Here is a 16,203-nt window from a genome sequence, read left to right on the forward strand (position 1 = left end):
AAACATTACTTGCTGAAGTTGCAAGATGCTAAATTCCCCATGGTAAGCAAAGATAAAATCTCATTTTATTCTCCAAAGAGGGTGTGGAGGGAATACATTTATTTTTTTTTTTTGCAATGCTGGCCGCAGTCCCAGAGTTGTCTCTATTCATGATGAAGCACCTTGCTGATTCTGTGGGATGCTGCTAGGATTCAAGGATTTGACAGAGAGGATCCAGTTTCAGAGCTGAGGGAAGTAATGAGCCGTGCAAAGTTACCAGAGTCTCCCTCCTGGTGTTTCCAGGGAGCACTGAGGCAGATGCTGGAGCTGGAGGCTGCTTTTGGAACCATGGCCCTTTGTCCTAAACCAGATATCTCTTCTGTTGTGTTGCAGCTGAACCTGAACCCCTGGATTTATTTGGGGTCAGGTCACCTGTTCCAGAAGCACCTGGAAACTGTCCAACCATATCTCCTGATAAGCCATTAGTGAATTTTGGTAATTAGGTGGTGGGCAGAAAATGGAGTTTTAGACAGCTTGTAAGAGGGTTCTCCAAAGGTCTCTGATCAGCAGCACAGCCTGGGCAGGGCTGATTCCAGCTGGGATTTGAGCAGCTCCTCCTTTTGCAGGGAGAACTCCTTTTCTCCTGCGATTGTTCCCAAGGGAAGGGTGAACAGTGCCATGGCTCCTGGCCTCGGGCAGGCAGGAAGAGGCTGGGTGCCATGCCAGGCATGTGCAGACAGGCAGAACTCTGGGTTTCTGCAGGGCAGGATGGTGAAAAGGCCGTTTGTGGTTCCCCTGGAGCACTGAGGAGCAATTAGCACGTTTTGCTGGTTTGATTGTTTTGGTCTTTTGTGTGATTTACTGACGCTGTGCCAGACCTGCTGCTCATTAAAGAGAAAACAGACCCTCTCCTAAAGGAGACCTTTTGCTGCTTAAACCCAGAAATCTTCTACAGACCCCTGGGAAGAGGGGCTGACCCTAAAAACACGGCTGCGTTAACCCTGCTGTGGTTAGGGGTTAGCTGCACAGGGCCAGGTCACAGCTTGCACTAAAGGGATGCTACAGTTAGAGAAAGGGGGGAGGCAGGGAAAGGAGGGAGCTGGGCTCTGGATAGGGCTGGGAGCAGCTGCCAGTGCTGTGGGATGTGATTCCTCTTCCACACAAACATGGGAAAGAGGCATGAGCTGACTGGGGTGTCCTTGGATCACAAACATTCACTGAGGCCAAAAACTCCCAGGTGTGAATCGGGGTTTGTGTGGTTTAGGCAGAATGAGAGCAAATCTTGTGAAAAGAAGGTCAAGGTCAGATGTTAATGCCCCTTTTTTAAACATTTGCACTGCTGGCCTTGCTTTCCACCCTCTGGAGCACATTTTAAATCTGTGTGGATTGAACAGGGCCTGCACCAGAAGCAGCTGGCAAGACAGGAACTCCCCTCCAACCCTGGATTTAGACTGAGATCTGAGAGTAAAAGACACAAGTGTGAATCCCCCCCCACGTCCCCCCTCTCCCTCCCGGTCACTCACACCTCCCCAGAAAGATTCATGATCACTTATGGAGATAAGCATCCAGCCAGAGATCTCCAGATTTCTTGAGGGACCTGTGGGAAGAAAAGGAGAAGTTTGGGAATCTTGGTTCTGTTGTGTTTTTCCTGCAATGAAGGCTGTTACTGAATTTAATATCAATCACAGGATCACACTCACAGAACCCACCCTCTGTCAGTGTGAAGCTATTTCCCCTGCTCCTGTCACTTCAGATCTATGTCCAAAGTCCCTCTCCAGCTCCTTTGGAGCCCTTTTAGGCACTGGAAGGGGCTGTAAGTTCTCCTGGGAGCCTCCAGGCTTCACTCCACTGTGCCTTGGTGCCGTGTGGCCCTGTCCTAACCAGATTTGGGGACAAAAGCAGGTTTGGAGCCAGCTCTCCTGCCCACTGTGGGCACCCCACTTCAATCCTGCTTTGTGCAGGAGGTGCCTGAACTGCAGAGCTTTCTCATGTTCCCTGCCATGAATTATTCCCCTAAGAGGAACTGAGACAGCAACATCAACACCGAGGCTGCTGACAAGGACTGTTAGATCCTCTCCAGCCCTGCCTGTAGGGAACTGCCTGTTGCTGCTGGCAGAGCTCTCAGGGGACACAGCAGGGGCTGTAACCTGACCAGTTTCCCTTTGATTCATCTCACTTTGCAGCAGGAGATATGCTAGCAACTCCCAACAGCAGGAGCCACCAGCTGTCAGAGCAGGGTTATATAAAAATCAGAATCATTAGGGTTGGAAAAGCCCTCTAAAATCAACCTCAGCACTGCTGAGCCACCATGTCCCCAAATGCCACAATCAGGTTTGTACCTGTCTAAAGGTCAAGTGTTTGGTACTTTGACAGCAACAACACAAATTTCTGAAAGGTCTGCTGTGTGCTAGATTCTCTGTGCTAGAAAATATCATGTGTCCCTGAAAAATGAGCTGCAGTGGGCTCAGGAGGGCCTTACCCAACGATGTCTACGAACGCTTTCCCGAGAGGCTTCTCCTCATAGTGGACTCCATACTTGGCACATAAAGACTTCACCAAAGGCTTCACCTTCCAGAAGTTGTGCCGTGGCATTGTTGGAAACAGGCTGGAGACGAGAGAGAAAACAAAGCTGAGAAAACTCTTGAGACAAGTGACAAGGGCTGGGCATTAGGATCCACATCCTCAGGGGCTCATCGTTGGTGCCTCCTCCTCAAACTGCACAAACAAGGGAAGGAGGCACAGAGACACCCCTGCTTTACACTCCTCTGTCTCAAGGAGATGGTGAAAACTGATTTCCTGCCCTGCCTCAAAGCAAAGCCATGCTCAGGACACACTGAAAGCTAGTTTGTGCAAGAAGGGACATGACTGCAATGAGAGGGCAGTGGGAGTGAGGGAACAGCCTCAGAGATGGCCGACCATTCCTCTGGCAATAATTGTTTCTTGCTGAACTGAATTCCCAGTGAACTGCTTTTTCACCTGTGGAAGCAGGTAAAGAAGGATTGTGGGGGCACCTTGCCCTATGCTCTTCCATGGAGATTTCCTAAGCTGGCTCCCAAACCAGCCAGCCTCACCCTAAAAGCCATTTCTTTTACATTTGCTGTTGCCATTGGCAACAGACTGTCCATATGGCCCTGTTTTCCGTATTTTTTCTGGAATCTGGTACCCAGCATCCTACATAGTCCCACACTCTATAAAACACTGGAATACTTTGGGGGAGGGGAGTTTTCTGAGGTGGATGCTTGGGATTTGAGCCCACAGCCTTTGCAACTGGTAGATGCATAACAACAACTCCTAATTAAACCCTAAATTAAGGCTGTGAGCGTGAAAGCTTTGAAGCAAGAGAGAAAAATGTCATGGCTGTAAGAGAAGCACACTATCATGGAACGGTTTGGGTGGGAAGGCATCTTTAAGCTCATTCAGTTCCTACCCCACCATGGCAGGGTCACCCACTAATGCAGGTTGCTCCAAGCCTCATCCAGCCTGGGCTTGAGCACTTCCAGGGATGGGGCAGCCACATCTTCCATGCCTGTGTAGTCTGGAACTCTATTTCCTGGGCATACAATCCTTCCCCAGCCCATCATTCCCTCCCCTGGGCTGGGACAAGCTGGCAGTGCCATCCCAGCCCTGTACTCACTGGTGCTCGATCTGGAAGTTCAGGTGCCCGGTGAACCAGTCGTTGAAAAAGGACTGCTCAATGTTGCAGGTTGCTGCCATCTGCCAGGGAGAGAGGGAGCTGTGAGGGTTAGGGGTGGCTCATCCCAAAATCAGGGTGAAATTCCTCTTCCCTGAGCTCTGGGAGTGCAGAGCCTGCCGTGGCTGGGTGTAGCAAGGGGAGTTTTAATCTTTCCTCAGGGCCTCAGGTAATCAAACTCTAACTGGTGATGTAGCAGCCCAAGCCCAGATTCCTAAATCTCAGCCTCTCCCATTGGAATTCAGAGGATTGACAGCAGTACCAATGTGGAAAACAGGAGGAACATGGACACAAAGCTTCCCCATCACCATGTAGTTATTGCTCAGTTTGCCTTAAGTGTGATATTCTCAGACTATTTCTTAGGTATTCTTGCCATTAATGATCATTAAAATTAGATATTTTTTCTTAATATTCTTAAAATTCAACCAAATTTTTAATAGGGTTCCTCCCTCACACATTTTACTTGGATTTGCAGGGAGATAGAACTTCTAAAATATCAAGAATATGGTTCTAGAATAAAGAAGAGGAAAGAGAGAACTCAATCACTCATCTTCCAGAACAAAAGGACAAAGGCAGGCTCCAAAATGAAGAGTCAACATATTTTCCTCGGCTGTTTTGTTACTGGGATCTACAGGCCTGGCCAAAATATGCAGGAATGTTTTTTGGATTTGCAGTCACATCCAGCTTCACTCACCACAGGAGCAGGTAACCTTTTGATTGTCAAAGTAATTGCAGACCTTTGGAATTCCATGTCTTTCCCCAGCACTGCTGGCTCTGGGAAGAACATCTTTATGGGAAAAGTAATGGACAGGACAACTCTATTCTAGTAAGGGGTGGTGGTAACTCTCATACTCTTTGAGTAAATCCCATTTTGGGGTGAGTCAGGGGTGATTTTCTCCCCTCCCAGTTACCTGGGAGCTCAGCCAGTCTCTGTGCTTCTCAGAATCAATTTCCATTGGAATGTGATTCATCTGGGTGACCCACACGAACCAGTGACTCTCTAGAAACCTGCAAAACCAGGAAAAATCGTGAGAACTTCTATCAGACACGGGGACATCAGGTAATTAAAGTGGGGTTTGCAGGGAGCAGCAGAGACTTGGATGGATGTTGACAAGGAATTGCCTGGAATCATCTTTGTTCCAGGCTTGTTTTCTGCAGAAGCAGATGATTCTGTTTTTTGCAGAATTTTGCAGTTTTGCTTTTTTTTTCTCTTGCACTTTGAGTTTCTTCAAATATTTTGGGAATAATGGGCTGGTTCTGATAAGTTTTCCAGCTTGATTTCGGACTTGGAGCATGCACAGAATTACCTCTACAATCTGCTGGAAAGAAGGTGGGATGAGGCACTCTGGGAGGGTCCAGCCATGACCAAAGTGGGGTCAGCAGTGTGTGGGAACAGGGAATGAGGAAAGGCAGGGGAATCCTGGCAGGACCATCACGGGGCAGGGGAAGGTGCACGGAGAGTGCCAGAGGAGCTGGAACTCGGAGATGCTGACAGGGAAGAGAAGCAGTGGGACACAGCAGAGCTGAGGCCAGGCTCAAACAGCACTGGGAGGATGGGAGAGCAGCAGGGATGCCCTGGATGCCCTACCTGACAAACGTGAGGAGACACAGGGATCCCAGGACGCCGTAGAACGGGATGTAGGTGATGAAATAGCGCAGGTAGTAGCTGATGGCCCAGGCCAGGTCCTGGAGGACAGAGAAACCCCCAGGCATCACTTTGCCCATCTTGGATAATGTGTCCTTGCTGGTGATGTTTGGAACACTGAGTAATTCCTGCCTGCCCCCTAGCCTCCCTCTCTGCTCCAGTTTCCAGCCAGACCCCGTAAGGATGGAGGGAATGTTTCACTCACCGCCCAGAACCTGCGCTTGATCATGGTCGAGATGATTTGGATTTGGAAATACACAGGGATGAGCAGAGGTGGGAAGACTGCAAGGCAAAGGGAAATGGTTTGGCCATCAGAGGGGTGGGGAGGTGTGTGACATGAGGGACTGCTTCCATGGAACTGGGAACATGCAGCTTTTCCATGGAGCCTCTCACATGGAGGTTATTCCCAGCCTCAGCTGTTTTACATTCCCTTGCTGTATGAGGCAATGTTCCAGGTGCTTGGATATCCCTGAGCTGATTCTGGGACCTGCACAGGGTCCTGAGGAAGGGTGGGATGAGTTGGGATTTGAGGAGTTGCTCTGCTCACACAGTGAGGGCTGGAAAGGACAAGTGGCATTCCAGGAAAAGGGAAGGGAGGAGGGTGGATACTCACTGAGGAAGAAGTACTCGTGCTGGTGGTTGTAAGGCAGGTACTTCAGCTTCTTCTTGCCATACTGCAGGACACAAAGAGACAGCTCAGCCTGGGATTGGGACATTCCCAGGTAAAAGCAGATTCTCTGCAATTCTTAATTTATTGACCAGGGAGTTTTGACTGAATTCCCACAAGTGGGTAAGAAGAGATTCAGAGTGATTAAATGTCCTAACTTTGTCACTGTTAGGTGTAAACTCAATTTTTAAAGATGGTTTCTATTTACTTGATGGAATTTTGATGAACTTCACCTTCTGCCATCCCTGTGTCTCTGAGAAGAGCTGCCAGCACCTCCATCTTTACTAATATGAATGTGATAGGCATAAAGTCTGATTTTTTGGAAGGAAAGGCTTGTAACACCAATAAATCAGGCACATTATTCTCTCTGGGCTGAGCTCTGCAAGGCTGTGTGCTTGGCATCATTTGGAAAATGATTTTTGTACCAATATGAGAATATTGGGATAGACTGTTTCTGTCCTAATATCAGATATTTTGAGGTGGAAATCCAGTTTTTCCTTGTTATCATAAATGTTTAGGTTTTCCTTTAAGTAATAGAACCATGGTCTGCTTTCTCAATAATACAAAATCTGTCGGAGAAACTATTTTTAATGTTTTATTTCCCTGTGTTGTCTTTGCTGCTTGCCCCTATTCTTGGGGTTTTGTTTTTAAAACTAGAAATCCTTGTTCCACTGTTAAAACACCATGATTTAAGTGTTTTGGGTAGGTTTTTATAAACAAGCAGTAAATGTTTTGGCTCTGGAGGGGTAGATAGAACTAAAATTAAAATCACTTGATGCTGGAAGATATTTGCTATGGAAATGGAAGGTCAGTTTTGAAATGCTCCTGCTGGAATACTGAGGAACACTGTATTCACCCTCATGTTGGTACCTCAAGCCAGCAGCATGAAGTGGCCTTTAGTGGCTTTTTGCTTTCTCTCCAGCCCCATCTGCATCATTTTTCCCGAGGTAACCCAAGACACTTTCTCCTGTGGTCAGCACAGGAAATGGACTGGGAATTAGTAGTCAGTGCTGCTCCTCAGCCCAAGGGTTGGCTCCAAACTGCTGTCAGACCACGTAGCCAGACGAAATCCCTGGATTAAGCATTTCCTTTCTAGCATTCCTGGAAGTCCTGCCTGTGTAAGTCATGTCTAACAGTGGGAGCCAACTCCTGGATTTGCGCAACCACTCTCAGGGCCCTCTCAGACAGTAGTTTTCCATGTTTTCCCCACTTTTCCTTACCTCAACGGGCTGTGTGTCTCCCAGGACAAAAATGTGCAGCATGTTCACATCTGGGTCCTTCTGGAAGATGTTGGGCTTGGCGTGGTGCTGGAAGTGGCGGTGGTTCCACCAGTTTGCAGAGGCACCCTGGGCAAGGAGAACGAGGAGTTTTCATCCATGGAGAGCTGCTCCCAAGGTGGGAGTACCCAATCATTTATAGGGACTAAAGTGGTGAGAGTCAAGTTGTGGGATTTGCTTTGGAAAGAGCAGCAAGCAGGGAGTGGTGGAGTTGTTGGTTGCTATGAGACTGCTGCTTGCAGAGGGATCCCTAAGGATCATCCATATTGAAAGAACACAGAATAAACACACTCTGAGCGAGTTACAGGTCACTGTGTCTTCCCAGAAAATCCTGAAATGCTTTGAGTTGGAAGGGACTTTAAAGCTCATCCAGTCCCAACCCCCTGCCATGAGCAGGGACACCTTCCTCTAGCCCAGGTCGCTCCATGGGCAATGGTCACCAACTTATTTTGTGCCTCTGCTCACTCTGGGAAGGTTGAGAGCCTCCCTTTCCTACTCTGCCCCAGACAAAGTGATGCATCCCCAGAATTCCCTGGCTCCATAATTCCCTTTACCTTCAGGTGTCCAATGACAAACTTGTGGACGATGTGGTTCCAGGAAGACTTCTTGAAGACAGAGAGGTGTCCAAAATCATGTTGCAGCCAACCCGCCTGGGCCTGGGACAGGGAGAAATCAAACAGTTAAGAAGCTATTGAGAATCAGAGCTAAGCAGGAAAGAAATGCAGATGGAGGGCACATTGTCAGTGTGAGGAAGATCTCTCTTTGTCACCTGGGAAGTTGTAAGGATGCAGGCAAGGATGAGGGTTGTGATCCAGCCGGTCCCAAAGTAGGAAATCATGAGCCAAGCCAAAACTTCCATGACAATGATGTGTCCCAGGTAACAGGAGAAGAACAAGGGGCTGGCTTGGAACAGGTTCATGTCCTCTGCTGTCTTCCTCAGGGTCCGGAAATCTTCCACCAGCTGGGACTGCAACAGGACAGGCAAGAGCAGGGTGAGGCTTGGGAGTGAGCCTGGCTGAGTTGTGGGGTGGATGGAGGAAGGATGAGCTCCATGCCAAGTTCCCTGGCTCTATATTCCAGCTTTTTGCCCTGTATCCCTATGAATAAACATCCTGGCTGGTCTGAGCCCACATCCTGACCTTTTGGACTTGGAGCCAAGAGAGTGAGTAATCCAAGCTCTGTTGAGTGTCACATCACCTGATGGCTCCTGTCTGAATGAGCTTCCTAAGCACTAAGGAGAAGCTGGAGCAAGAGGGAATTCAGTGCTATTGTGCCTAATTCCAGAGCTCTGATAATGAACACCCACTATCACCCGTCATCCATTCAATCCGTGGGCCAGCTCCTGTGCAGCCATCCATGAGGGGCACTCCTGGGTCACTGGGGGCCAGCATTGTCCCCTCTATTGTGAGTGACACAGATATAGCACAATCATGGCCAGCCACAAACAACGGGGCAGGATTGAGTTTCCTGGGCAGAGCCAGTTGTGCCATGCTCTGGGCCTGAATAATGGATGAGCAGGGATACAGAGCTGCCCTGAGGATGGGCAGAGGCTGCTGCTCCTTAGCAAGGCCACCAAAATGGGACATCTGGGGACTTGTGTTTTGCAGCTTGGTCACCAGCAAAGGAGCAGCAAGAAGGGACCACAGTCACCAGGGCTGGTGCACATTTCCCATTCCACCTGTCTCAGTTCCCATTTCCCTTCAGGATGGGCTCAGTCCAGCCTGGGTGCCTGGAATGGGCTGCCAGAAATTGGCTGTTGGTGGCTCTGTGGGAAAGAAAATATTTGTACAGCCAAAAGTGTCACCCCTCTTTCCACACATATTCGAATCCATGATAGGATGAAAATACTCTACATGGAGATGTTCAGTCACTGAGAACTCCTCTCCCTCTCTGGAGAGCATCCCAAGAGGGAAAGAATGGTGGAAATAGGCAGCCTGAGCCCCAGCTGAGGAATTAATACTCACATTTTTGTCTCGGTCCTGGCTGGGCTCCCCTGGAGCGAGTTCTCCAATAAGCAGGGGCTTGAGAAACTTCTGCACCAAGGTGGGATTGATGTGGAAGGCCTGGAATGCATCCTGGAGTGGAAACAGGAGGAACTCAGTGAGATCCAGGAGTAAGATGTGCTTCCTATTCACTGTGTCATTCCCACCCACCCCCAGCAGTTGTGGAAAAGGGGGCCAGGTGACCTCCAGCTCTGGGTTCACTTTTTGGGACATTAATTCCACTGATGAATTTGCTGTGCTGGGAATGGTGAGACCTGGGATGGCATCCAGCCATATGGTGAAAGGCACCTCGAGAAATTCTTTCTAAGCAACTAAATACTTAAATCCTGTTAATTCCCTTAGAAGGTAGGCAGAGGGGAATTTGTGCAAATCCCTCCTAGGATATAAATACCCTTGGAAAGTCTGCTCCTGGAGGCAAGTCAGGAGAGGGGCTGACTGGTCACTGAAGCTGGATGTGACTGCAAACACGAAAAATATTCCTGAGTGTTTTGGCCAGGCCTAGAGATTCCAGCTGTAAAACAGCTGAGGAAAAACTGGTGACTTTTCAGAAGAATAATGCCTTATTTGTGGAGTCCTTTTGATCCTGGCATTCACGAGTTTATCTGGCTCTTCTTTTTCTCTGTTCCTTCCCCTTTCCACATATTTCTGTCCACCTGTACCCCACAGGTGCCTGAAGCTCGTAGTGGGATCTTGGCCAGATCCTTTCACATGGCACAGCCGGAATTTTAACCCCAAGGACAGCAGCAGGGACAGAAAGCCGACCCAGAACAGAAACCCTCACTCTGTCCTTGCCCTTTCCTCACTGCACAGAACTGGAGTCAGCTCTTGGAATTCACCTGGGAGAACAGGAAAGATTGGTTCCATGAAGAGCTAAGAGAGTATGGAAAAAAATCATTAAAAACAGGAGTGAGGGGAACCGTGCTCCAGCCTTTCCACCTTTGTCCCATTGCCTAACAGTTGTAGTGACCAACTTATATTTCCCTCCTGGCTCTAAAGACAAAGGGCAGGCTGGAAAGTGCTCCCTGTGTCCAGCTGACCCTTCTGGGAGCTGCCCTCCATCTGGAGTTCAAAAATACCAGACAACAACCTCGGGCCCAAAGTCCTCCAAAATCAATTGAAATTTGTCACCTGGGAAGTTGACCCAGAAATGGATCACTGAAATGTTGACTCTGGTTCCCTGTTTCTCTCTCTGAAACAATTTGTAGAAGATGTAAAAGAGGAAGGAAAAGCAGAATGAGGGGGGAAGTAGACTGTATCTACTGCAAGGCTCTGCAGTTTTGGGTGAAAACAAAAAAAAGGGGAAGAGAGAGGGTGACACAAAAAATAATACTGAATCAATATTTTTTAATGCTTCTTAACTGCTGGGAATAAAAAAGTCTGGAGATCTGATTGGGTGCTTACTGCCTGGAGATCCTGCAAATGATGGAAGGATTGGATTTTTGTTATGTTTATCTTATTAAGCTCCTGTACTAATAGGTCCCAAATATAAGAGAGTTCCTGAATTTTGGAATTGTTCTCAGTTCTGTACTGCAGGAGATAAAAAGCTTAAGGGAAAAGATAATCCCTAGGAAATGCTGTGTGATATTGGCACTTGACCTCCCAACTTTGTGATCTACTGACCAAATAAGCCGAAGTGTTTTATGGGATATGGGAGTTATTCCAGCTGCTTTTCGTGAGAAAAAAGCTTTGTGTAATTGAGATATGAGCTGCACTTGAGCATTGGGAGTGTTTACAGCAGTCAGCACAAGGATTTTCTTTTACACCCCTGAACACTTCTGGGACAGAGACACTGCAAAGTGTCCCTGCCTTTGTGTTCTGTGCATGAGGTGACACCAGAACAGGTTGGCCCAGACTCAGATGTTGTGTTTAAAAAAATCAGAGACTCATGGAATGGTTTGTGCTGAAAGGGACTTCAAAAATCATCCCATTCCACTCCCCTGCCATGGGCAAGGACACCTTCCATGGACCAGGTTGCTCCAAACCCCACCCACCCTGGCCTTGGACACTTGCAGGCAGTCACAGCTTCTTTGGGCAACCTGTGCCAGGGCCTCAGCATCCTCACAGGGAAGGATTTCCTCCTAAAATCCAATCTAAACCCACAGAGGGTTCTCCCCCTGAATGAGAGAGGATTTTCTGGCTGCAAATGGTTGTTCACCAGAGGGAAGCTGCAAAACTGATGCCAATCCTGATGTAGTGCTCAGAGTGGTGATTTAACAATTTCAGAGCATTTTTAAGGCCATGCCTTCATGGAGTGTGGGATGCAGTGTAACCTGTATTGCTGGGAGGAGAACCAGCAATCCTGGAACCACCAACCTGTGTTTCAGCCTCCTTTCAAGGATTCTGCAGTAACAGATGTTTTTTGGTTGCTAATGGAGATACTGGAGTTAAATTCTTGGGGATAGGAGTCAAACTCCTCCTGTTTCAGCAGCTCTGGGTTTAAGCAGTTGAAAACAAAACGTGGCCCATCTTTCTGAGGGAGAAAGCTACTCATTCAGAGGATTTACTGCAAAGGGACAGAAGGGCCAAAATGCAGCTCAGTGCTTCAAAGGAAAAGAATGGAGAATACCCACTGGACGCAGGGAAATGGGGGCTGATGGAAAGAGAAGGTTCTGCCAAAAAATTTTGTCGCACATGGAGCCTCCTCCTTGCCAAGGTGTCGGGAGCCGTGGGAGACCAGCAGTTCCTGTTCCTGCTTGGGCTCTCCAAGCTCTGAGGCTGCTTGGATTTCATTAACATGCCCTGAAGGGAGAACATGCTCTCTGGATGCACTTCTGAGGAAGGTGGTTTTGAGGGAAACCCCAGACAACAAACAATTTATTTCTAATTTGTTCCTGTTTCAAGGTTGGGGTTTTTTTTTGTTGTTGTTTGGTTTCTTATCTTTGACTGAAACCTGAGAGGTGGCTGAACCCAGCGAAGGAGCAGCTGGAGCAGCAGCAAATGGTTTGCTGGTTTGTTTTTTTTTTTTTTCCTCTTTTCTGTAGCAACCTGTAACCAAATTCTCCAGAGAATTTGCTCCTGGGGAAAAAAAATGCTAAAAAGCTCCTTGTTTTAAAGCCTCCTCACAGAAGCAACTTTGAGACACAGCCTGGCCTCTGTTTAACCCTCCCTGTGCTTGGCTGCGTGACTCTGCATGTCACAAGCTCCCCCTGGAAAAGGGGACATTTGGGACACTTTGCTCCTGAATTCAGGGCTCCAGGCACGACACAAGCAGGAGACAAAGGCAAACCAGCAGGATTTAAGCAGAGCAATCCCTACCGACCCATCGTGGGGGGACCTGCATCGGCTTGAACCGAGCTGGGAGCAGCGGGAGGGCTGAGCCGGGTGTCCAGCAGGTGTTGGGGAGATGGGGACAGGGGACAGCAGCAGCTGGCTGCCCTCGGGGAGGGAAGGAGCTGTCAGAGGATGCTGCTGGAGCCGGGAGAGCCGCGGGGGTCGCTCCTTACCGTGGCATCTTCGCCGGCGCAGTGGCTGATGACTCGCTGGCCCCCCGGGTGCCTCTTTGCCCACTTGGTGACATTATAAACCTTTCGCTCTATCACCAGCCACTTGTCCGTCCTCAGGTTGTGCTTCTGGATCTCCTCCCAGGTGTAGAAGCGGATCTGCGCCGCCGGCTCCCCCGAGTCCCCCCCTTGCTCACCCCCTTTCCCCATGGGGCCGCTCGATTCTTTGTGTCTTCTTGACCAGAGCGGGAGAGCAGGGGGGAGAAGCCGTCCCTGCGCCTCTCGGGGCTGTGCCGGAGGGGAAGAGCTTTCCTGTCGGGATTGGACTCAGCTGATCCCCTGCTCCCTCCCTTCGCCTTCGCTCATGTCCTCCCTTCTCTTTGTTTCTGCTTCTCTCCGCCTGCTCGGAAGTGCCCCCTAGGCTGGCTGTCCCCGCACTGATGCACTTTATCCTCGCACATAGCCCTGTGTTTGGAGGGAAGCTCGGCCCCTTCCACCCACACGCCCCCTCGCACCCCCCTCTCGGGCATCCCTCCCCGGGCATTCTCCTCCCTCGGCATGCCCTCCCTCTCCCGGCATCATCCTTTCTCCCAGACACTCTCCTCCCTCCCGGCATCGCCCCCCTCCCCAAACTCAGCCTCCTGCTGCTCCTCCCCTGCCGGGCCCGCCGCCCCTCTGGCCGCCGCCCCCCCGCCGGTGCCGGGGCTCTCCCGGCGGGATCAGCCGAGCCCCAGCGCCAATCCCGGCTGTCCCGCCGCCCTCCCGCTCCCGCCCATTGGCCCGGACCGATCTTTCGAAGCGGCTGCGGGCCGGGACCGCCGGGGGACGGCAGCCCCTCGCCTCCTCCTCCTCCCGCTCCCAGCTTCGTGTCCTCGAGATTTTTTGGCTCCTGATGTAAAGAGCTGTACCCGCCGGTTTTTTTCCTTTTCCCGCGTTATTTTTCTTGCCCTTCCTCTTCTTTTTTTCTCCATTCCTTTTCCCTGTTTTCTTTTTTTTTCTTCATTTCCTTTTTTGCCCTCTCTTCCTTCCTTCATTTTCTCTCCCTCCCCTTCCCCACCTTTCCCACTTCCCTCCTTTCCTCTCTTTTTCCTCCCTTTATCCCCCTTTTCCTTCTTCTTCTCTTTCCTACTTTTCCTACCTTTCCCCCTTTATTCTGTTTCCCTTTCTTTCCTCTTTCCCCCTTTCGTCATCTCTTTCCCCTTTTCTTCCCTCTTGCCCCCTTTTTCCTCCCTTCTCCTCTCCTTCTCCCCTTCCTGCCTTTTCCCTTTCCACTCCTTTTCCCTCTTTTTTCCCTTCACCCCTCTTCCTGCTTCCCCTCTTTCCACCCTTTTCTCCTCCTTCCCCTCTCCTTTTACTATTTTACCATTTTTACTCTTTTTTAAACATTTTTTCTATTTTTACTCTTTTTTTACCCTTTTCCTTCCCCCCTCTTTTTCCTACCTTTTTTCCCTGCTTTTTCCTCCTCTTTCTGCCTACCCTCCCCCAGACTTCTCACCCCACTCTTCCCTGCTGAGCTCAGAAAGGAGCTATTGCTGTTCTGCCTGAAATCTTCATTGTTTTGCTCTGTTTTTGCCAGGCTGCCGCTGGTGGCTGCCAGGTTTCACAGCTTTGCTGTGGCACAGGCAGAGCTGGTTGAGCTCTGCTGCTCCAGGCCATGCTTTTATTGACAGGTGGGATAATGGCATCTTTGCCATCTTTTCCTTGCCGTGGGGCACCTTATTGTACACAATTCCTGCGTTAGGTTATGCAAGGTGTGGTGTGGCAAGGAAAAAAACAACACAGACCTCTTTCCCTGAGGCTTTGCTTACCTCTGAGAGGACCTGTGGCCACTTTCCAGGGCAGGTATGATCCCCAGTTTCCTGGTGATAGGAATCTTTTCCAGTCATTATTTTGCATGAATAAGTGGGAGGATTATTAATCCTTTCTGTAGTGGCAGAGCAGGGGAAGGAACCCACAGGGTTAACCATAGAATCACAGAAGGATTTGAGTGGGAAAGGACCTTAAAGCTCATCCAGTTCCAATCCCTTGGACAGGGAAATCTTCCACTATCCCAGGTTTCTTCAAGCTCCATCCAACCTGGCCTGGAACACTTCCAGGGATGGGGCAGCCACAGCTTCTCTGGGAAATCTGTACCAGGGCCTCACCACCCCCACAGGGAAGGATTTCTTCCTATCCAAATCTCTCCTCTTTAGCTTTGTGCCAAGGCGTGTCAGAGCTTTCCTCTGTTTCTGCCTGGTGTTAATGCTGCAGGATGGCTTCAGCCTGTTAGACAATCTTTGCCTGTGGTGTGGGGTGAGGAAAGTCAGAAATGACAGGAATGTTTTGCTAAGACATGCAAGTTTTATTTAGTTTGGTTCAAAATAGCCCTGTGACAAGGATCAGACTAAATTACAGCCAGACACCACATTAAGGTGGACCTGAAACTTGTTGCTTGTGGTGAGGGAAAAGTTCACTGAGTTCTTTGAATTTTGGGATTTTAGTCCTGTAGATGCACTTGCATATGTACAACCCAGGAAGAAATCCTTCCCTGCAAGGGTGCTGAGGCCCTGGCACAGATTTCCCAGGGAAGCTGTGTCTGCCCTATCCCTGAAAGTCTCCAAGGCCAGGTTGGAGGGGTTTGGAGCAACCTGGGACAGTGGAAACGCTTCAAGCCCCATCCAACCTGGCAGGGGGTTGGAATAGGATGAGCTTTAAGGTCCCTCCCAAACCATTCCTGGATTCTGTGTTGATTCTATGAAATAAGCTGAAAAGGAGGTTGCTCCATTTTGGAATTTACCTGTAGATGGACAAAGAATCAAAATCAGCTCCCAGAACTCCCCACCTGGATATTTCCCATGGAAAATTGCACCATAACTTAATGACAAGCCATTGAAAGATGCTTCTGAAATAATCCCTGCTGCTCTCAGCCTCCTGCAGCACAGCCAGCCAGGCTGTCAGGCTTCAGGCAGGGCTTGTTCCGAGTTTTCTTTGGCTCCTGGGACTCAAACCAGCCCCAGCACAGAGAGGAGAACAGGCTCTGCTCTATGGCCAAGTGGGTGAAAGGCTGCGGTCGCTGCCCGGTGTAGCTTTAGCAGCACAAAGAGCTTGTGTGAGGGACATAAAAGCCCTGAGTTTAACCAAAGAGTCACGAGATGTGGGCAGAAAAGGTGAGGATTGTGAAAGGGAGCAAAGTTTGGGAAGGGGGGATGTAAAAGTGGGAGAGTTTTTGCAGAAGTGGCATGTCTGCTCTTCAGCTAATGAGTCAGTGAGGGATTTCTTACTGGAGTAGACTGGAATGGTGAAAAAGCAGGGAAAATTGGTAGCTCAGGTATCTTTACACTGTCTCATGCATTGGTTTAATGTTAAGAAAATTCCTTTTCCCTGAGGAAAGCGCTTTAATAATGTAGCAAAACCACAACATTTTCTGTGTTTGTTGTCTCATCCCATTGTGGAGTTTTATGTGGGAGGCAAGGTCTGATAAGTTTATTTTTGCCAAGGTCTGATAAGTTTATTTTAATTTGG

At 49.2% G+C, this 16,203-nt stretch overlaps 1 protein-coding gene across 1 annotated transcript; it reads right to left on the bottom strand.

The window, feature by feature from the left end:
* Positions 1-47: 47 nt before the first annotated feature.
* FADS2 (fatty acid desaturase 2) lies at positions 48-13,168 on the bottom strand. The gene is made up of 12 exons (XM_058027319.1): positions 12,706-13,168; positions 9,224-9,334; positions 8,029-8,226; positions 7,814-7,915; positions 7,203-7,328; positions 5,929-5,989; positions 5,521-5,597; positions 5,259-5,356; positions 4,582-4,678; positions 3,614-3,693; positions 2,459-2,584; positions 48-1,576 (listed from the first exon to the last, which is right to left on the bottom strand). Exons 1-12 carry the CDS (start codon positions 12,910-12,912, stop codon positions 1,525-1,527), a joined length of 1,335 nt encoding a protein of 444 aa, XP_057883302.1. The 5' UTR covers positions 12,913-13,168; the 3' UTR covers positions 48-1,524.
* Positions 13,169-16,203: the final 3,035 nt, after the last annotated feature.

The sequence above is a fragment of the Melospiza georgiana genome, chromosome 6, assembly GCF_028018845.1.
Source record: "Melospiza georgiana isolate bMelGeo1 chromosome 6, bMelGeo1.pri, whole genome shotgun sequence".
Classification (NCBI taxonomy): domain Eukaryota; kingdom Metazoa; phylum Chordata; class Aves; order Passeriformes; family Passerellidae; genus Melospiza; species Melospiza georgiana.